The sequence below is a fragment of the Tetrao urogallus genome (genome assembly GCF_951394365.1).
Source record: "Tetrao urogallus genome assembly, chromosome: 6".
NCBI lineage: Eukaryota > Metazoa > Chordata > Aves > Galliformes > Phasianidae > Tetrao > Tetrao urogallus.
Genome location: NC_136819.1, coordinates 39822261 through 39846113, shown reverse-complemented (window position 1 = coordinate 39846113; position 23853 = coordinate 39822261). Strand labels below are relative to the sequence as shown.

Here is a 23853-nt window from a genome sequence, read left to right as displayed (position 1 = left end):
TTAGAATGTGTGTGGCTTTTTTCCCCCCTCAAAATGTAAAACAAGCAGCAAAGGCTTGCTTACAAAAAATGATTCTAGAAGAATGAAGTGTATATTTAAGAAGCCTTGGATCTCTCAAAAAGGTTTTATGGATTGGCTATTTGCTAGCCATATAATAAAATGCTTTATTTCTCAGTGATTGAAGTTGATCTTAAAACTGAATGTTGTCATCCTTGTAAGAATGCAAGAATTTTTATTTTCAAGAGGAAAACAAACCCAAAATTATACACTGAAAGTACTAAAGAAAGGACTGTAAGTGTAGAAACCAAAAACAATATTTGAATTTAAAACCCTCATATTAAGATATTTTAGAGGGTAAACAGAATAAGAGCCACTGCCAAGGCTGGCAAGATGAATGTAGTGTTGTTTTTCCCCTTGTATAATTAGATATTCATAGAGCACAAATGATTTAATTTGTTACTGATGTTTCCCTTGAAAATTTGCATAAGCCCTTGGCCACTCAGATGGACTTATTCACATTGCTCTAAAATCCTAATGGTATTACTGACAGGGAGCTTGAAATCATTTTCCAGACCAGTAAAGGCCAGTTCTTTCCTTCTATCCAAGTCCACAAACATGATTTCATTTTTTCTGTGCCACTTCTTCCTGATTGATATTATTGAACAATTCAAAGAGATTACAACTTCACACTACTCACTGAGAGCAATGCTGATTATAAGACTGGAAAGACTTACTTGGGATACAGTACTTAGGGCCAAAAGAGATAATCTGATCTGGAAATGCTGAGTGCTAAGTGAGGAACTTGACAGTAGCCTCTGGTCTACACAACATGCAACCAAAATACCCCATCCAGGAAATATGCAAGTACTTCATTGTTTATCTCTGACAAGGAAGAAAAAGTACAGAGAAAAAACTGCTTTGTGTTGAAAGATCAGCATGTGGCCTCATAGTTTGTCATTCTGAACACAGTGATGTTAGAAGAAGGACCCAGAGCTTTAGGGCAGAACCTGCAGGCTGAGCAGGTATCCAGCAACCGGCGCACCTCACTGTCATTCTTTGTTTCAGAGGACACAAAGGGCACTTTAAGCGTTTGGGAAAATCTTGGCTCTCTAAATGCAGTCCTATTTCAGTTTCCTTCAAGAAGACACAGGACTTCATCAATTAGCTGAAACTCACTCCCGAGAGAGCAACACCATGGAAGTGCAGTGTCCCATCAAGAATATTGCCGATTTCCTTTGGAGGCACCAACCTCAGTAGAAGCAAGATCCAAACCAAGAGTGGTGAAAAAATAAAAACCACTACATATATATGAAAAAGAAAGGGTAGCAAAAGCACAAATTATAATTTCTTTAAGAAAGGCTGTCAAGAGAGCAAACTATATGGAAGAATGTGACTGTTACCTCTACTTCAATAGCAAATTACAGCTGGATATTTACCATCTCCTTCAGTACCATTTTCTTGTTAGAGATAAACTCAAAATAATTGTTCCTTAATTATCTTCAGGAGAACAGCTGCATTCAGCAGTTCACACCAAACTAAATCCTTACTGACCATCATTTACTTCATCTCTGTAACCAGTTTCATACACTTAATAAAAACATGAACAGTGCACATAAATTTTAATGTAAACAATATAAATGATGCATAGATGCTTTTCTTTATTCAATGACACCAGCCATTACCCTAAAATACCTACAACTTCATCTTCTTCAGCTTTTCAAGAACTTAAAGAATTTTTTAAAAGCAAAGGATGCAAAAGAAGGCTATTTACTAAGTGGAAGCAAATAATGAAAGATTCATTGCAAATGATGAATGCAAAGTCACAGGCTGCTACACCTTGTGAAGAGGCATTATGAAATCAAATACATAATACCTTTTGTCCACTCACATGGCATGAGACATGGCAGCTGCCAGTTTTTGCTAACAACTATGTGAATGCCAAAAATATGAACCTTCCAGCTATAATCTGGTAGCATGTGCTACTGCTTTCTGTGAGCTGAAGGCCACGTGTGGGTTCAGAATTATACAGCTTGAGTTCTCTGAAGGTACCATCATGTGCCAGAGAGTGACGGTTCTCTAATGAAGTCACTTGCTGTAAGTAGAGCTAAGTAGAGCTAAGATTTACACATAGCTGGGAACAGAAACAATATTTTCACTTAGAGACTCAATAAATTGTTTTAGCACATACAAATTAATTGCAGACTATAAATTATAATCCTCATCCATATAATCTCATGTGGCAGTTTTCCTTCAGAGAAGGCTTTTCATTTAGTCCTACACGCTGTCCTGCAACATAAATGCCACCTGAGAAAAGGAAGAAACAAGCTGACATCACACTGTACACAACTTGCCCTAACCTACACTCCCCTTAAATCACACTAAGCCACACATCAGCTAACTCAATTATTGGCAGCTGTGTTGATACACAGTAACATTTTGTATGGTGTGCTTACAGCTTTAGGTTCTCACTTTTTTTTTTTTTTTAAATCATGTGTATATGTGATTATCAAGTTTTGACGCTCACCTCTCGCTAAGATGGCTCGGAGTACAGCTCATGTATTACCCTCGGAAAAAATATTCTACTAATTTCATAACTTTTCTACCCCATTTCAATGTTTGTTAGAAAAGATACAAAATAAATTAGAATATTTCTTCAACCTCAAACAAAACAAATAATATTATGTGAGGTACTCCATCACAAAGAATCTAGCAACACAAACTTGTTACAAGAGGGCAAATCCTCATAAAGAGGAATAACATGAAGTGTTAAATAAGCCATGGTGCTCCCTAGAATTCAGGTATGGAGGAAGTAGCAATAAGTGGGAAGAGAATCCTAGTGCCTCAAAAGAATTTAAGATGAAAAAATCCTCTGAGTTGTCATATCCTCCAAAATATATCATAGTACAATTAGTCACTTTATCCTCCAATGTCCTACTGCCATGGACACAATGAACATCCTCCAACGTGATCCAATCTTGCTGATAGATAGATCAGACTCTTCAGCAGTATATTAGTTGAAGATGAGTAAGCCTCAGCATAATAAAACCTTTTAATCTCTTGATCTCATCGGAAAGTAGGATGAAGAAATGGATTTTATCCTAGCAGCAGTGCTCATAATTTATCAATTAATCTTCTCCCTTCCCACCCTCCACTCCAACTGGAGACCCACAGCAGGTTTGCAGCATTTTGCATTTTTGACAGCTTTGATTAAGGATGAATGAATGCCCTCTGCTTGCTTGAGATAGGTGTGAAATGCTGAAAAGCAAGTCTGAAGCCCCACAGCAGCCTTTCCACTTCATGCACTGTGCTGTACTGAGCTGCAGAGCAAACGGGCTCTCTGTTTAGCAATGCTGATCATTCCTGTCTATTCTGCAGCTCTTTGCAACTCAATTCCTCCTTCAAAAAACAAAAAACAAACAAAAAAATACACACGTCTTTTTGCTCACAGGGAGAGGAAAATAAAGTAGAGATGGAGAAATGATACTACCAAAGACCTCCATGGCTGAAGAGCACTTGACAAAAGTAGGTCCTGCTTCCCCCCACACCAGGGTCAAAATTCCCAGCAGAGTCACCAGTACCAGCTCATAGGCCCTGGGTTCATCTGACTCAAGTGACTCTCTCACTTTGCCCCAGCATTATCAGTTGCAGATGGCCTGGCAGCACATAGCCTGCACAGGCAGGAAATAATATCTCTGAGAAAGGCCTCAAAGCATTTATCTTAATAATTTCTTCCATAATACAAAGCCAAATGTTTTTTAAAGCAACAGCATTACATTTCAAGATGATCCACATTCACAAAAGTACAATTTGTCCATTGACAAACACTTTACAAATAATGAAGTCTTATAAAGAATGCAATCTCTACCTTTACTTCTACCTACAGACAGGAAGGTGCGTATCCAGTTAAGAGGAGGAAGAGAGGTGTCCATCATGGAGTAGGCAAGAGGAGAAAGAAGCATAAAAAAAAAAAAAAAACAAAAACAAAATTATCACTATACCTCTGGCCATACATATGAAAACCAGAAAATGAATATATTTATACAGCAACCAAACCCAACAAAACAGAGTCTTAAGGGAAAAAACAAGAAAAGTCACAACTAAAGCACAAAGCAAGGCTTAAACAAGTGACTGCAAAACCAGCAACTGCCTGGTTAAGCCCTTTGGCTTTAACTTGATTTTCTACTGAGAAATGCAAAGCTCTCATGCAATAGCACAGCACTGATATGCCCCATTCCACATCAAATTCAAAACAGCAAGGGAAACAACAGAATAGGACAGACAAAAATAAATATTGTGATAATATATTCACTAGACACATTTCATCTACCAAAACTAATGTGTTTATATATAATGTTGACATTGCATATTTACACATATATAAATTTACATATTTTATACCTTTTTTTGTAGAGATTAAATATTAGAAGGGAATATTTATGAGCTGGTTGGCAAGAAAAGAGAATCCACTGTTCCCTGACACATTGTAGACAAATAAGGGTGGTTTCTTGACTATCAAAGAGCCATGACTACAGTTGAACAGTAAGAGGTCACAGAAGTAGCTCATTGCTTCCCAGAGCTTAGCCAGATGTTTCACACAGCAAGTACCATGGTCTTGACACCCGGTCCCTAAGAGACTAATTTCCTACCACATGGGAATGCTAACTCACTGAACACTGAGTTCCAGCTTCATTTCTGTTTCTTAAGCTTTAATGACCTCATAGGAGACATCTGCCTTGAACTACAGAACAATTGCTTATGTCCTCAGTATCTCTTATGTCTCATTGAGATATCATGCCCCTTTAATTCAAGTAACTACTTACTGTTGAGCCTTTACAGGCACTGTGTTTTTTGGATACGGCAAAAATTCAATTCTGTACACCTAGTCTAGAAAAGCCACAGTGGGCTTCAGAAGCAGTATTCCCACTTTTTTCCTCCACAGACAAATTGCGAGTCTGGTCTTTTTATCACAGAGTGTTTGGAAAACAAGTCTCCCTGTCCTGTTCTCATGTCTCTCTCCTCACACACCTCAACTAAGATTTCAACAATCTGACAGGTGCATTCACAAGATCAGAATGCATCACCAATACTTCTAACTCCTCCCTGTGTACCTGTGTAAGCAAGATGCTGACACTGTTGAAGAAAACAGAATTACCTCCTTTTTGCCTCACTTCCGCTCATCAGCTTCTTGCTCCACAACCCACTAATGCAAAAAGGGGTCAATGATGCCATCATGCCACAACAGATTCCTAACATGGTCTGAAATATTACAACATGAACTCTGATACAGGCATAGATCCCATTTGTAGCCCAGCCTGGGGTTACCCCTGTTCTTTTTCTAAACCGTTTTTTCTCTGTGCTGTGTTCTCTTTATTTTAAATTGCAGATACAGGATTTACAGCCCATTATACACAATTTTCCTCAGGATTCATAATGAAGTAGGATCATGCCATGAAGGCTATTAACTTTTTTTTGGTAATAATTGCACTCTTAAAGACCAGCGTTGAGGTTTACATTTTCCAAGGAGTGGGAGTCATTACAGCTGGCACAAGAAATAAATGGGAACTCAGGTGGTCTGCATGGAGGGAGAAAACAGCTTTCCTTATTGTCAGCAGAATCATTTCACGCTCCCTAGACTCTCACTCCTGGGTCCCAGGCTAACAAGAAGCTACGTTCCCAGGCAAAAATGCAAATGGTTTGACTGGCACCCAGCAAGTCCGGCTCCTTTTATCATGCAAAGCTGAGCTCAGGGAAGAAGCACAAAGCTCTTTTCACAGTGAGTGACCGAAACAAAGAGAAAGTAGAAGGACATACCTTGTTCACCCATCATCAGGTGTGAGAGACCTTTGAAAGAGAGGAAAAAAAGAAAGAGGAAGTAAGAAAAAAGGAACAAAACAGAGAAGAGGCAGCTATATACATGCACACACAGTTTGCTGTCCAGTGCCTCTCAGACTGGAGCTTACATACTTGAGCTAGATCAAGTATGGGTGTAGCACAAAGGACACACAGGTATTCAGGTGCTGCTTTCCATACTGAGCAGGAAAGCTTCCATCACAGGCAGAAGAAGTGGGCTGTCATTTGCAGAATGGTAGCTCAGGCTTTCATCATATTCCCTGGGAAGCAACTCCAGAGGCACTGCACATCCATGTGGCTACATGGACTGGAAGACCCCAAGAGCTTCAGTGGAGCTCCAACAGGGAGCATCGACTTTTCTGGAGAGATGCAGAAATAACTTTCTTCTACTGGAGATCTGAAATTCAAAGCTTCAGTGGTCAGTGAAAGGGAAGCCATGGTTCAATGACATCTGCCTCAGAGGAAACATCTGGGCTAAATCCACTTACACACAAAGCTATGCTCATTCATGAATGTGATGGTCTAGCACATATTTTCAGGAGCAGATCAACATTCTTCACACACACCAGTACACCAGATCTGGTAAAGGACTAAAAGTACATCTAACCTGTACTAATCTATTTATTTTCTGTTAAGAATCAAGGATGCAACTTCTGAACTCTATAGCTAAAGCTACACCAGTTTAACAATTTAAGGTATAGTCAGGAAACAATACAGTTCTCGGAGGTGACAGTCACTGCCAGCTCTGTGGTGGTCTGTGGGCTAGCTGAAGTCTCTCTCTCTCTCTCATGACTCTGACATAACCTTGTTTGTCCCAATTACAAACAATTTCCACACCCAGCTTACTGTACAGCTGTATTTTTTTTACAAATATCCTTTAGACACTATTAAAAACATGCTCTTCCATCAAACACCAGATGACCTATCCATTATGTGGCACATTACTCATGAAACTAACAAAATACAAAACATACAAAAATCGAAGTCCTATCAACTCGAGCCATGAGTGACACCTCCCACACATAGTTCCCTGACCTCCTCAGCTCGATTCCTCCTTTACATCTCCTACCTCATGCAGCCCTTAATACAGCAGAGATTTTAGTGCATGCATAGCTGTGCACACAGTCATCCCTATCTGAAGTGAGTTTATTGACCAAACAAAGCTGTGACTTCTTTAATTTCATGGAGACTGAGAGGTCAAATGAATTTATTAGAATGAAATTTTTCAACAAGCAGCATGCTGAGTTTGAATTTGTTTATTTATCTCCCCTTTGTATTTTTTTTCTTATGCATTTGCTGAGAAATCTAAAACCCAGATCATTCCAAGAGTATGTTCACCCACAGAGAACTCCAGCCAGATAAAGGGATTTATAATTGTAAAGTCTAAGGAATGCAAATACCTTAACATTCTTGAAGATTACTGTGGATTTAGAAAAATAATCAGAAGCACAACATAGCTTTCAATGGTTTTTAGTTTAGTTTTGGCTATAAATAAACATAGCAGATTTGATATTGTAGGATGTATTTCTGCTCTATGTTACAAGATATAATTTCAGTGATTAGTATTTCTATGCTAAGAGGGTAGGTTGTATTTGTGCCTATATTTATGGCCACTGAGCCCATCATTCTTGAAATGCAAATCGTAGCCCAACCCAACCGGGTGCTTGAAAGTCATACAAAAGTCACTATAAAAGGCCAGGAGAAGAAAAAAGTATAATTGTTAGGACCAACAAAGCACAGAGGTGCAGTAGCAGTGGTGTCCAGTTGGAGACGATGGACACCAACAAAGAGAAATCTCCACAGAGTAGATGGCAGAAGCCTGCACTAAGCACTCTGAATCACATCTTACATGTGACCTCCTTCTCTCTGAAGAAGCCAAGAGGAGCTATAAAAATCCCCAAATGTCAGGAATTTCAATATCATCTCTTCCCATCCTCAGAAATTCAGTGCTGTATGCCTCTTCTACCAGGCCCATCAGCCAGACACTGTCCAAAGTCCTTCGCTTGTAGCCCAGAATCAAGAACACTTCTCAAACACACTTGCCCTTCTGGCCCACAGCATGGGCTTGGTGTGAATCTCTGTGAGAGGAAGTATGAGCTCTTAACTTGTCCACTGATATTGATCCCTGTTTTAGCTAATATTAACACCAACAGAATTCCAGATTCATTATTAGATACAATAATGTAATGAAACGATTTACCAATACTCCTCATCTGAAAACTTTCCTTCCTTGCACTGCAAAGTAGGCACGAAAATGAATGACTTTATCCCAGTAAAATATAATTAACAACTGAAACCTTCAACTTTGGGGAGCTAAAATCTGTGACATTTGCAGCATGTATAACAAAAACCTTGAATTAGTCACAGTAAAATCAACACAGAAAACATGAACTGACATCATTGTTTCACCTTTGCATCAATTTCAAGATACAACAAGGTACTAAAATATTTTCATATCAGAAAAATCAAAGTCATCTTCAGGTGGTATAGGGTAGCACTTCTTGTTGGAGGGCATGCAATAAGTGCAAAAGGTCTGAGGAGCGTGCAGATGCAGACCTAAAAACTAGACCAGATTTTGCCACAACACCGGGGACATTTATCACTGTGCTATTTGGGCATTCACTGTAAAGCTAGAAAAGCTTTCGGCCAACTCAGGATACTAACTGAACTTGTCAAGCCCCAAAACATGTTATTCACAAGTACAATCACAGCTTGGGTCAACAGGAAACCCATTCCAGGGGAATGCTATATGAAATCTGAATTTTCTCCTAAAATCGGGTGAAATACATTTCAGCCTTCCCTTTTAATCCTAGATTTTTTCCAACAAGAAGCCCCAGCTGAAGCCGTAGGGCTGTAATCCAGCAGCACACAATTGGGAAAAGGTTGGAACAGACTTGCATGAAACACCATGGTCAAGAGCTGAGTTTTTTCTTAACAGATGTCGTCAGTCCTACAGTAATCTATTGGCTACTTCCCAAGAAAAATGATAGGCAGCAAGTTCAAAACAACATCAAAGCCAGGGAACAGGTGACTTGCTGTTCTAGGACTACAGATGTGAACCACAATAAGGACAAATGCATGGCTTTGGAGGGAGGCTCTCAACAGGTTTCTTAGACAATAAGCATCTGCTTATCATACAACTCTGCTCACTGGCCATGATCTATGCCTGCTACAACTTTTCCTATTCAGACTTGGGAGTTTTTTGTTTTTTTTTTTTTTTTTTTTTTTTTTTTAATATATTTCTTTAACCTACTACCAAATCAATATAATTCTCTTAAAGGTTAATATTAATCTCCCTTGATCTCAAAGCAATGCTTCAAAGAACTACATTTAAAAAAAAAAAAAAAACTCTGAGCCATCTGCTTTCCATATCAAAATAGTAGAATTAAGTAGCTCTAATTGTATAAAGTATCAAGGGCCAAAGCTGGATTCTTATGAAGCCAGAAGGACACTTTTAAAAGTAACTTCAGAGTACAATAGTATGAAAGAGCGATGTAATTAAGCAGCAGACTTGTCTTTAAGAATTCACTAGGGGCAATCTGCAGAATGGAAGAGGGCATGAAGGAAACCTTGAAGCCAGTTTGAACTTCATCCCTCACTTCCCCTCAGCACTGCATTTGGGCACTTAACATTTAAAAAGGAAAAATAAAACCACTAAAACCTAAGAAGGTGGGGAGAGAAAGCACAGCTGACAGTGACAGCAGATTACAGCAACAAAAAAAGATGGACTCCCTCAACTAGTTAATTACAGCCTGTCCCATGACATTGGGCCCATGCTCTGGGAGTGAGCACATGTGAGTGGGTGTGCACACTGCTGAATTGTTCTGTTAGGGTGGGCAGACTCGAGATTTCCCTTGTAATGATGCTGCCAGATGAATAGCTCAAAAGCTCATAATGGAGGGAAATTAGGCCGGCAGGCAGCAGAGCCAGCCAGCTCTCCCCAGAGGCAGGCTTATCCACATATGACGCTTTCCTGGGTACCAGTCCCCCTGACCCATTCAAACAGTAACAGATGCAGTATGTGTCTCCCAGTCCAGCACACACATGCAAGTCCTTTATGGAGTTAGTGAAGAAATCATGCAAACCATGGTTTTTTTAAAAAATAACACATTCAGTAAAGGAGAGCACTCTGATAAGTGATGGGCTTTGTTCTTTACACTTCCTACCCTAACTTTCTGGAACAAGTTCTTGCTTAGGAAACAAGCTTCTTTCCTCTCTGAGCCTTCCTACCTCATCTCCCTCAGCCATTCCCTCTTTTAGTTGGAAAGGAGAGTTTCTACCCTCAGGTATTTAGCATAAAATAAGCACCTCAAGGTTTTCTAAATATCAAACAGCAAGGAAGCACCCTAAGAGAACCCACATACCAAAACCTGTGCATTCCCAGCAATGCCAAAGGATGGGACTCAGGATAAGGAGCAAAAGCCTTGTATGGAGTGATATGAAAAAATAGCTAAAGAAAAAAATCATTCTGAGATCTAGTTCAAATCTTGTACCTGCTAGACAGGTCAGCTCTGCCAAGAGGTTGACCTGATTTGCTGGCTGCTGGCATGTACAACACCCATTTCATATAACCAAGCAAGCAGCAGCACAGGCTGGGGAGCAGTCATTTTTGTTTGATTCATCTATGAGGTGCTCAGCAGCCAAGGGGCCTGCAAGGAGCCAGCTGGGAGCACAGTTCTGTTATTGTAGCTAGAGGCCCACTTCCAATCCAATTACACATAGCAGCTGTTCTAGCTCCACTTTTCCATCCCCTTTGCTTCCCTTGCTATATAATTCCAGAATAGGTTTTGTCATTATCAGGAGCAGTAAGTCAGCATGAGTGACATCAAGTCTGAGTGATCAAGAGAGAAATAGTATGAAATGGGAGCTGAAGAGAAAGTCGTTTATCCCGTGATCCATGAGCAGAAGTAGACATCAAATCACATGAGGAGGGTTAGGAAGAGGTTGGTGTTTGAAAACATGAAAATACAGATGCAAGTATTAGCAAAGATGACCGCATGCAGAAGAGAACATATGCAGGAAGCAAGAGCTGAGGGTGAATGCATTTTCTGGACAGCAGATAAGATGTAAATCAGTGTAAATTAGAGCACCTGACCAAATTGGCATACAAGTAGGAAAGGCAGTACTATCAAGCACAGATTAGGATTCCTCAGCTTAGAAATGAAATACCTGACAATATATAGAGATTAATTCCCAAATAACACAGAACAGGTGAACACAGCATTTTTTCCCCTATTAGCCAGTAAACAAGAAGAAGGAGTCACTGAATGAAATTCTTAACTAACGGCTGTAACAACAAAAGGAACTACTTTCCACAGTTGCCTAACTAAACAACAGGCTACTATAGAGGAAAAATATATATAAGCAGATAAAGAACAAAAGCCTCAAAGTGTCCAAAGAAAACAGGTCATTAGATGACTGTAAATACACCATGATTCAGATGCAACATTGTCAGGTCAGGAAGTCCTTAGGGCAGTGACCACCAGAAACTATGAAGGTATACCAGAAAAAGAGCAATGCTAGCTTTGTTTCTTAAATTTGTTCCACAGCATCTGCTTTGAAAAAAAGAGGCTTCTGGACCTGGAATTCTTGTTCTAAACACAGTCATCACTAATGCTATTTTCTCACAAACGGATGGGCATAGAGCTGAAAAACATTAACATTTCAGTGCAAGAGAATCCTGTTTGTGGACAGTGCATCTGTAAAGGACACGCAAAACAAGAACAGTGGTAGCATCTGTAAAGAATATATGCTGTTACAAAGAGCTTTTGACCACCTGTGCAAGTGCCATTGAAGGCATGACACAGGTGGTTTCTGCTGTTTGGTATCTAATACCTTCTGCAAATAGGAAACCTCAAATAGTCTGCCACACAATTCACGTGTATTCATGCCCAAGAAGCAGAATTCACATTCAAGGAAGCAAAACTCAGCATATGGGTACCACTTAAACAGAGCTTGAAAGATTAAAAACCAGATGAAAAAACTGCTAGTATGCAGAGGCCCTTGACAAGCATGAGCATCCTTATTGAAGTCTTGCTCAGGCAAACAATGACTAATTTCTCCTCAGGACCCTAACTAAATAATTCCTAGGGTTGTGTCCATTCAGTTCATCCCTACTACATCTCTGTTTTCTTTGAACAAGACCACCTTGCAGGAAGTGCATCCAGCAGAGCCCTGTGCTGTGGTCCCCACTGCAGCCAGTCCTAGCCAATTCACAACCATCTTCTACTGAAGGATTAGCTCTGACCAGTCCAATTGACAAGAATATTCATTCAGTTAATCAGTGGTCCCTTTACAGCTGTTCTGCTGCCTGTGGGTAAACAGCTACCCACAGTAACAGGGTAACAGGATCATAAAATCCTTAATTTATATTGCAAACTGTGAATGGTTAAAGAAACCATTTTGGCAGGACTCTGGGGCTCCATCCTCACAACCTGGGTAGCTGGATGAAAGGGAAGAACTAAAAGCTCCATACAGCTCAGTAGAGGGAAGGTCCACAGCAAAGCCCATGGGGGCAGCCCAGGCATGCAGCAGCAGCTGTGCTCTTCCCAAGAGAATCTGAGCAGGTGGATATGAAGTCTAGGAGCAAGCAGCTACAGAGCCTTATAGTTAGAGGTGGGAAGCTGTCGGAATGAGAACACACACAGATGACTCTGACAGTACATGGAAGAGAGCATCTAAGTGTGACTACAAAGCCATGTGAGAAAGTACACAAGCAGTGAGAATGAACACATGTATCGGTGATTAGGAGAATAAAAATAGTACATCCAAAAATACAAATGAAAAGGATAAGGGGGAAGTGAGGCAGAAGAACCCATCTGCAGAACAGAAAGATGCACCACTGCGTGGGACCCACAGCATGGTCCCGTCTTTGTTGTGCTGCCTCTCTCTGCCTGGGCTCCAGTCAGTGATGCAGTTCTCCTCTGCACACCTTGGAGATGGCCCTGCTGTTGTTCAAGACAACGCTTGCTCGTAGCATATCACAAATAAGAGAGCTGTGTATTGGTAGAGCATAGCAACACCATACCTTCCCAGTTCAAGCACTCTCCACTGCCACAGACACCAACAGCTTCAGGCTGTGGTGGGGAAGACCTGTGGCACTGAGCCTTTGGTGCTTGTTCTGCAAGATCCTCAGATCCCAAGGGTGACAGGAGTCCCTGCACATCTTGGACTGGAGCAGGGAAGGTGCATGTTCAGCCCTGCAGGTTATGGTGTACAGAGCCTTTTTTTCTAAGGCATGCCAAGCAACATTTGCCATTTGGCCACTTTTATTCCTATTACTGTTACTTAAGATGCACACAGACTGCAAGGGATCTTGGTACAACAAGGTGACAAGTGACAGCCGTCCCAAGGGTTAAAAAAATATACTGAAATTACTCAAGCTGCTGGCCTTCACTGCACCTTTCTGAAAAGTTCCACAAAACCTAATTGTCTATTGGTAGAAAAGAAGCAAACTGAAAGGAAAAATCATTCCAGCCTCAAGTTGGGTATAGCAAATATTATGCATAAAGTGAAAAAGAAAAAGCTTCAGTTCTCTCATCATCCCACCACAACCCTAGAAACACTGCTGCTTGGCTCTCATTTCCATTTCACACAATGATAAACCAGGTAGTGCTGCCTGAGCATGAGGGGGAAAGAAAAAAAAAAAGAAAAAAAAAAAAAAGAGTTTCCTAAGCTTCAGTGGCCAGCAGAGTAAGATACTCTAGTTCAATTAACTCCTGTAGCTAAAGCTGGAGGAACTGGATCCATGCAACAATGAGAAAGCAATATAGAGAGGGAGGCTTGGAGTTCTCTGTGGTAAAATGCTTCCTATGGGAAGAATTCCCCAAGTAAGCAACGCAATTCTTTTAAATGAATTATTAGCACACTGTAGGGAACAAAAGCCTTAAGACCTAAGTAAAATCATACATTTACATTTGGCCAGAAACATCCTCACTTTTTTTTTTAAACCTAAAATAAGAACAATAAAACCCTTTGTTAGGGGAAATGAACACCAGGTGGTTTTCAGCAGGACTAGCAAACAGAGCAAACTATGCCAGGAGCAGGAAGATGAGCTAGATTTGTATTCCTGCACATACACTTAAGAAAAACTGTATATATAATGCAGTGTTTAATGCCATCTTATTAGCAATACAACCAACTTTTTAAATGCTATTTTCATTCAGAAAACATCCCTTTAACTGACCAACACAGCTTAATTTCAGAAGAAGAATGTTTTATAGCAGTGAAAGTCACAAAGTCTTCCTTTCATCACAGACTTTGCAATCCAGACCTTGTGAAATCCAGGATGGAGATTTGTGCTGAATGCTCCCAGGAGGCCAGATGAGGTTTCTGCCCTTTGTAACTGCCCACAACCAACTCTGCAAAGAGCAGCCCTTCAGTTCGCTGAAGGTAATACTTACCTGGAATGTGATTGACATCTGTTGAAGTATTTTCATGGCAAGCAGAAGGGAGAAAAGGAGAAGAGAGAGAAGAGAGAAAAGCCATTAGAGAGTCACACAGCAACTCAGCATCCTTGCATGGAAATCAATTTCATGCAAAACCAGAAGTAATTAGGTTTGTTAGAAGGCCACCCATCTGCAGCCAAGCACTCAGCCATGCAAGGGAGAAGGTTTTGCCTCCCTCTCCACTGTGCATGTAGAAGTGAATCCACCATCATATCTGTCCGGAGAGAGTTCCTGGAAGAACACTGGTTAAAATATTCCAGTTTTCACACACAAATGCAAAAGGAAGAAACAAAACCTACCTGCCTGCAGTAGGTTTCCAGTGCACATAAATTCAAGCAAGTTTTCAGAACAAATAGAAAGTAACCTGCTCCCCTTTTATGAGGGGCCATGTGAATTTATGACCAGGTGCAAGACACTCAGTCCCAAAGTCCAGAAGAGAACCCATTCCTTTTCATTCCTCCTGCCCATCATTCTCAAGAAATCCCATCCTTCATTGCAGACAATAGTAGCGGTGGGGGAGGAGCATCATGGGTTGGCACATCCCATGTTGTCTTTCCACAGGATGTGGAATTCAGACCAAGTGGCATTCAATACTTTCTCCTTTGTTAAATAGGACCACTTTTTGGACTCAATCACATAAATCCCAGAATAAATTAGTCTTTCAAAATACACATGAGCAAGGCTATGTAAGTAAGGATAACGATCACAGAAAGGTGCATCTTTGAATGTAGAACCGTTTTGGTTTTTTTGTTTGCAGAGCCCAGCAAACCCAGAGAATGTGCTTTTAAAAAAAAAAAAAAAAAAAAGCCTCTTACATCTTTTTTAGCATCCCATGTTATGTCTCACTCTGAATAGCCACACTTACAATCCCACAAGGGAAGAACCTCTGAAATGCCAGAAACCTTCCTTCTAAGGCAGTCCTCCAAAGAAAAACATGAATTTGCTTGCAGAAACAGTGGGGCCAAGTCTCTCCATAGCATTCCTCCTTGGAGTCCTGAACCTTGCCCCAGGAGCTGCACTGTTGCAGGCACCATCCTTCAGGAAAGGCTTCAGAGCACTACATTAACCCCTCAGGTTCCTACAGATCCAAGAACATTTCTGCCAGAAGTCCAGGAGCATGACATGCCAGGTGCTTTGGCTACACACCAAGGTCTAAGAATGTATTCTCCTTCCCTGAATATCCCCTCCAACTTCTGTCAGTATCCTCCTGTCCAAACCTACAATATTCCTATGAAACCACTTCCACTTGTTGTCCCAAGACACTTACATTTTTAAGGTGAGTGACTGATTCCTGCACGCATTGCTTTTTGTTTACCACTTTGTAATGATTCCAGATTCATTTAAGGTAAAGTCCCTGAGGCACACCACACATACCAAACCATCCTTTGCTAAGGAAGTAATAACCCAAATAAAACAATGCACAAACAGAGCAGGGACTGCCGCACCACCTCATTTAACTTCCATAGCTTGTACTAAATATATATGCCAAATCTGGTGAGTGGTTTTTGTTGCCTCTCCTTTTTCAACTCATAACAGTATCTAGGATCTGGTGTCATGGCACATGAACTCAGACAAAAACCTACCATTGAACAGCTGCTTGAAAATAATTTTTTAGACAGAAAAAAAAAAAAAAAAAAAACAAGCATCAGACAGCAGCACATGCACTAAAGATGGAAGGCAAAATAAGATGAGAACAAAAAAGGAGTAGACCTTTACCACCACTGCAAAATACAAACATGTCAAAGAAACAAGTCCGCTGAAGGACTAGAACCAAGGTGTTTTCCGGAAAAATCAGAGTTGCAATCAGAAATGATCACATGTTGCTGAAGTAAAAGATGAAAGAAGGAACAGTGTAAGATACCCCAATTATTACTGATAACCCAGCAGCTGCTCCAGTTAGCCTGCTCCAAACAAGTACAAGGCTCCAGACCCACATGCATTCTCAGACAGCACCACCACAGCCAGGCTGTCCCAGGACCCAGGGAACAGCAGGCAGCACCAGCAGGGCCTGAGCTCCAGGAAGAAACCAAAGTGTGCTTGGAGGATAAATAGGATCACCAGAGAGAAAGGGCAAAAAGAGAAAGCAAACCAAGGGTGAGGAAGCACATTAAGCAAGAGAAGAGGCAGTGGGATGTAACTGATAAACTGCTTTAACTAATACTTATTTAACTGTGTGTGAATTAAACAGGTCATCAAGTTGTTAAAAAAGGGAACAATTAAGTGTTAAGAGCTACATGAGCATCTTCCTAGTATTTCAATGCCAATTAACCAGGCAGCCAGCAAGGGATTTCCATTTACCTATATGCTTAATGCAGATGTCTCTAAGAGCAGGCATCTCTGAACCCGATTGGTTTTATACTTAGCTTTCTTTTTCCTCCTTTTTTTCCTTTTATTCCTTTTTTTTTTTTTTTTTTGGGGGGGGGGGGGGGGGGGGGGGGGGATGTCTTCACACAACATGATTTATAAGTACACTAATTGCATCATAAAAGCTAGTTTGCATTCCTGTGACACTTTTGCAGTATTTACCTACTTGGCAGCCAAAGTCATTTAGAGGTACTGCTTTCCTACAATAAATACAAAGGGAGTTTCCTGTATTGCAGACACCCCCCCATGTGGTATCTGCTAGCAAATGCTGCTTTCAAATGGTGAAATTTTTATTTTAAAACACACATGAGAAAGCACTGCTTTCTTTGGTAACACAAAAAATGGCACATAGCCAGTCAGCCCCCACAAAAGACCCTACAACAAGTATCGAAATGGCATGCAATTGGAATTGCCATGCCAGTCCTCCCAGGGAACCCCATAATATCTTTGCAGTACAGGGTCCTGCTCAGCTTTGGAGCACAATTGAAAGTGTGGTTGCATATATCTACAAAAGAAACCCTTAAGCAGAAACCTCTCATGACATGTTCGTACAGGGCTGGTGCCTCCCCAGTTGGAAGAAAGCCTAAAGAATAGAAATTGCAAATACTTACAACAGAACCATAGCTGGGGAGATTTGACTCTCCTCTGGTCCCTGTCATCTGAGGCATTCTCTCAAATTCTCTTCATGTTTTTCTGATTTGTTTTTAAAATGACCATTTAAATACATCACTTCTCACCTTCCATCAGCACTACCCTCCTCCCACTTTGAGGGTCTCCGACCTACCACACAGACTGAGGAAGTGCAGCATTCCCCAATGAAACAAGGAGCATGTAGAATTCATGGCCATCAACCAACCCATGACTGTGGGACATGCTGCCATGCAGATGGAAGTTTTCCAACTTTCTACAGCTCAGAGCATTTCAACCACAGAAAGGCCTGCCTCTTCAGAAAAGATGGGGTTTGCTTTATCCTATGACAAAGATTTACTTCAATTTATTTCAATTTACTGTCTCTTTGTAAAGGGCTGCACCTTAGCTGGGTTGCAAGAGGAATCAGCAGACTTCTGCCTTTCTCTGGTGCAGCCCCAGCCACTTGGGTGGGGTGAAAGGGAAAGGAGGATGGCAGTGATCAGGAATAACAAAGCTAATATTAGATCAGATCACTACAGCACCTCTAACAGAAACAACTGAGGTAATTTTTGTTCTCATATTTTTTTAATAAGTTTAGTAATAATGGAAAATGTCATGAGAGCACCCTTTCCTTTCTACCTGGAAAACAGAGGAAGTACAGATTTGTGGTACACACTGGCCCTATCAACTCACATCACCATGACTTGAACAAACGTGTCAAACTATTGGGAACCACTGTTGGTGCAAAACTGTGCAGATTCTTTGTCTTCTTCAGGAAGCAGTGCAAAAACTGCAAAAAAAAAAAAAATTGCTCTGGTAAAACCAGTCTCAGTAATGAGACCAGTCCCAAGAACCATCTCTGTGGTCTGTACTCACACAGGAAATAGGCATCTTGTACACTATTTATGGCTGATTAAGTTAAAGTCCTGACACAAGTAAGTTTATAACAGAGTTAGCATTTACTGTGATAGTGTTGTGATCCCATTCTATTTATTTACTTAACATCGTTTGTCTTACCATGGTATCTTTCCACTGATTCCAGTGGAACTGTGACAGATGAGACTAGTTCTATTTATAAACATTCATGATACTGGGACAAATCCAAGACCACTTGAGTCCGTGATGTCAGTCAGTGAGCTGCATGCTGGGATCACGAAGAACTTCACAGTACTAGCAGGTGTAGGCCTTATTGTCTCACTTCAGAAGAATAGAACCCTGTAATTTATGTTAATGAAGTGTTGAACACTTCTGATTTTATTCAGCAGAGACAAGTGGTGACACATGCACAAACAAGTTCATTACTATCAATTACTTTTCTCTGTGTCCTTTGTCCTATGGGATCTCTTAGGCTGCAGTCTCTTGAGAATAGTACTCACTGATACATTTCATAGAATTGCATACATTTGTGGTACTGTCCAAAGAGCATATACTTGGGATCCCAAAACACTTATTAGCTGTGATATAGGGATCATTCATCCAGTACTGAAATGCAGCCAGCTCTGAAATGAAAGACGCAGATGTTTAACAGCTTATACAAACGCCAACAGTTTAGTATGTCAGAGTTAGAACAATAAGAACTACTCAAAAAGGCAGAATAAAACCTTACTATAACTTGACTGATTCTATTAAAAGTACAATGCTATTCTGAAATGTTTCAGATTTTAATGAGGTGAAGAGATTCTAACCTGAATTAATAACATTGATTTGATGCCTCCCATTCTCCACACTCAGCCTGGTTCCACCACTATGAATTTCAGGGGCACTCCACAGGGCCAAATGTGAGGTTTACTGGCACGCGCCTCAACAAGTCACCCCCTAAAGCACACTAGCTGTAAACAGATTCTGTGCCTAATAAAGAAAATGGATACTCTACTGCAAAGGGCCGAACTTCCTCCACTCGGGCAGCCAAGATACCCAGGCAGAGTATAGCTAGCTAAGAAGATATTTGCAAAAAACACTGGGCATGCTACAGTTGCCTGGCCACTTAGAGCGATTCCAAAACAAGATAGCATAGAGGGATTAAATATGCCTGCCACTCAAAAAACACAGTTACTTTGCTCCAGTAAGAGTGAAAAACAAAACTAAAGTCAACATAAAGTTAGAGAAATGCATTCATAATTATCCCTCTAATTAACTCTGTATCATTACTATTCTTAGATAAAGCTGCTCACTGATTTCACAGCTTTCAGTGAAAATACCATCCCCTCCCACACATCCCAACAAATATGTTCATATACATTCTTCAGAGTCCTGACTACACTGCCAGGGAAAAACTCTATTGTTCTGTAGTCTTCTACTAGCAAAAGAACTCAACTGGAAATTAATTACTTGATGCTCTCCAAGCAATCTGTTGATCTTCACTGCCTAGATACATTGTCTGATCACTCCAGGATGAAGATTTTAGTGTTTCATCCTAGAGACCCAAACACTAGGGGAAAATACATCTTTTTCCTCTATTTCACACAGCACCTCCATATACCTCTGTTCAGCCAGCTATGTCCACAGTCCTGTATAGCACACAGGGATACATAACCAAAACTTCTGAAGAGCAGGAGCAAGTAGAATAAAATACCATGCACTCCAGATTCACTATAGATCAAATGAAAAGAAGCTTCTAATTTTCATGTTAGAGAATGTGGTAGTAATAAGATAGTAGCTGTGGAAATGTATGGGTACTGGAAGTTAGCCATCAGCATTGGAGATTGTTAAGAGAAGACTTGACTGGTATTTTTCATTAAGTTTCCAGTTACACCTGATCTTGTCTTGAAAAGATTTGGCTGCTGGGACCTTTCCCAGTCTCATTTCCTATTACTTTATTACACTAATTCAAAATACACTCCCTGGGCAGCTCCATCAGTACCAGCTGCCAAGCACCAGGACTAAGAGCGTTGGTAATGAAACAGGGCAAATGCCACAGCAAGACCAAACTTCTGACAGCAGCCAGACACAAAGACTCAGGGAGAAGTCAAAGAAAAAGAAAATTCACAAAAACCTTATTTGCAGCTTCCAGCAATGATAGACTCATAGAGATCAAGTGGTCAGGCACTGGAATGGCTGCCCAGGGAGGTGGTAGAGTTGCCATCCCTGGCAGTGTTCAAGAGGCATCTGGATGAGAAGCTGCGAGATATGGTTTAGCGCTTGTGGTAGCAGTGGCAATGAGAAGACGGTTGGACTAGATGATCTTACCGGTTGTTTCCAATCTTGTGATTCTATGATCCTATGATTGCATCAAGATCAAAATATTTAGTAGTTTTTGATGGACTTCACTCTCTCCATGAATTTGCCTAGTCTCTTCCAGAGCTAGAAGTGATGTGGTGTGAAACTATTTCCACTTATTCATTTAAAACCTGCAGCTGAATATATCACGTAGGGCTTCACCTACCTGTTGCCTTATAAAAAATTATGGGTAATCATTCCATATTCAGAATGATACCATCACAGTATGCCTAATTACTACCTCATGTCTTATTTTAGTCAATTCATTCTTAATTGAAGAGTTTTGACCCAACAAGACCTTCTGCATATGGCTACCATTCTGTATCTACAGTGAAAGGCATCTACATTAGCTACAGTAGGACTAGTTTTTCAATTTTACTCTGGGGTCAATCAGTGATACAGGGCAGCATGTACATTCAGTAGATTTTAGCACAGGCTTAAATCCATCAGAAGCCTGTCCCACCCTGAGGGGCATACAGTACTACTCAATCCAGCCAAAAGCCCAGTGAGAACCAGGTTATATTTCTTGTCAGAAAGACAGGCTGACAAGTTTATGAATAAGAAATAAAGACTGAGTTCAAACAAATCAGCCTAAGAGCACTCCACTTCTTTCAAGACCCTCATTCCTCACTAAGGCCTGGTGCTAACCATCTCTACCTTCCCTTTCTGTTTATCAGTATTGCTCACACAACCCTATGAAGAGGTACTCTGACCTAAAATCCACTTTCTGAGCGCAAGAAAAGCCATACCTCTTGTGAAGGAGGAATAGAAACAAATCACATCATAGAAAAATATGACTACTCTGACAGCGAGTGCCCAAGAAGAGCATAGGCAGTACACAATCTTCCACAGACTACAATTTGTCATCATCATTCAATGTTCTATGCAAACAGCAAAAGCCACCATATGGTTCATCATGTTACAAACTACAAGTGATAAGCCTTCTCCACTTAAGTGCCATTCAGAAAAGAATAGGGGACTAAATTACTTTATTTTTTCACCCTCTCATTTTCATAGGTAATCTCCATCAGTAAGAAGAGAAAGATGGTTTCTCTTTCCTTCCCAATGAGTTCTAACTTAGATGAAATAAGAATATACGACCTTCTAAAATTAGATATACCTTGGACTTTTAACTGTTCTATCAGGCTTCTGAAGCATTATCTAGACATCTCTGTACCTCCTACCCTCATTCAGACTTCCCTTCAAGGCAGAAGGACCTTAGGCTTCATAAAGCCTTTCAAAAATTACTTGCAAGACATAGATGTTCTTATAGACAGTTGTTTCCTCACGTTCTAATTACAGTTGAAACTAGATTCTCATTATAAGCCTAATTTTCCCCCCAGTTTTAACTTTAACACATATTAAATCAACCAACATGACACTTCTGTGGTCACAGCACATCATAAAGTGATATGTTCTCATAATCTGGAGGCAACTCACACAACAGACCTGAGGAAACAGGAGTAAGCTTCTTCCCTCTGACTTTCCTATTTCAATTGATTGGGGTGGTGTAATGCCATACAAAAAACACAGCAAGGTCCTAAACTGCAGCAAGTAAGGATTTGCTCAAATGCAATAGCCACAGCCACAAAAACAAAGAAAAGAACCTGCTTACCTTTGGAAGGCCTCCAACAAGCAGGGATCTCCAGCAAAATACCCTTGCCTTCACTGCCAGCCCTTAAATGAGGTCTGGAAAGGTCTCCACCTCCACCAGACACTCAGGTGCACTGAATGCACCTGAGCTTCCCTGGGTTGGCCCTGCCTTCCCACCAGGTGCTCAAATCACTGTTTCAAGCCTTAACTTGAAACTTGTAACTTAGATCTTCCAGGCAGAAAGAAGGGATGTGAACTGGATGGATCTCCCTACATTAAATGTCTTCCTTACAAGCAAATCCTTCTCTTGATTCATCAACATAGCTACCCCTTCTCAGATCCAGCAAAGCAATATTAGAAGGTTATAGGACATAAAGATGACAGGGAGCCTGCTGCTGCTGAGGGGCAACAGTGAACTTCCAATGCTGAACAGCGTAAATAGTTCTTAGCAGTTTTTTGTTTTTAGCAGTTAGACTAAAGTGTACCAACCCAAGAAGATAAAACTGGCTTCACTACAAACACTCTGCTAGCTTTTCAAAGCACTCTAATTGGGCCCGCAGTATTTCACCACTGTCTGTATCACTTACAGGACTGACACAGAGACTGGAAACTGGGACATTATCTACTGTGTGCCACAGAAAGAGGGCACCTTCCCTCCTGCTGAGCAAGAACCTGCTCACATGCTGAGTATTTTCAGCTTTGTTTTGTTCTCAGACCATCACCACGACAGCCATCAAAGACATTTACTACCCCCAAATCCAGCGCAATTTGTGCTATCTCCGTCTCTCTCTTATCATCTGAAAAATGATGGATAGGAATGAACTTCAGGCATATTCTCTGTGACACACACAGCTCTGAGGACATTCAATAAATAGTAACACAAAAACAAAAAACAGTAATTAACAGAGGGAGATTTGGAGAAAAAAAAAGTTATAAGTAAGCACAGAAAGGGCTTATTAAGCCTATGAAGTGGTCCAGGCTATAATCTATTTGCTGTACCCAGTCTTAGAATTAATAAAACAAATCCCTTGATAAGTCTGACAGAGTTATAAAAGGACTGATATTCCCCCTCAGAGCAATCTGAAGCAGCAGAGCTGGAGCCACAGAAGGCTGTGCTTGGCTGAATCAGCCAAGGCTAGAGGACTGGAAAGAAGAAAAACCCACCCAACTCTTACTGTCAGCACTGCTTGCCCCTGTCCAGCCTGCTCTGCAAAGAGTCAGTGACTGTGAAACAAGGGGAAAAACTGCAAGGAAGAAAAGTCCATCTCCCCAGTTCTGCTGCCAACTTCATCTTGCATGAGGCAGGAAGAGAGATGCTGCTCCACCGGTGAGCCTTTGTGAGCTTTTCCCTGCTCACAGTGAGCTGAGGTGCCAAGCCACAGTGGGAAGGACATCCTATAACACTGCCCTTGGCTGCTACTGCCTGAGTCCTGACCTTGTGCAGCCTTTGAGGGCAAGAACCACTCCTTTGCCCAGGTGCACCTCTCATTTACTTGTGCTGTATGCCAGCACTCTTCTTTTGAGGCATCACAGCATCCCAGGATAGAAGTGATATAGTACAATCATCTGTGAGGCAAATGGGTGCCCTATAGAAAAAGAGACTTGGCATTTTCCACATTAAAAGGGACCTCCTGCAGACTCCACTGAGTATTCCAGATATCATATCTTGTAAGTAATTTATATGTCTTTAGTGGAAGATCTACGTGTATGTTATTACGCCACTGAATCCAGCTCACGCTGGAAATAAAACTCA

The 23853-nt window shown here is 40.9% G+C and overlaps 1 protein-coding gene across 1 annotated transcript in view; it reads right to left on the bottom strand.

The window, feature by feature from the left end:
- NRXN3 (neurexin 3) overlaps positions 1–23853 on the bottom strand; it is a gene marked incomplete at both ends in the record, with an annotated part of 895090 nt that overhangs the window by 849598 nt on the left and 21639 nt on the right. Inside the window, one exon of the mRNA XM_079537660.1 lies at positions 5812–5841. Within this exon, the coding sequence (XP_079393786.1) occupies positions 5812–5841 (30 nt within the window). The remainder of the gene's footprint in view (positions 1–5811; positions 5842–23853) is intronic.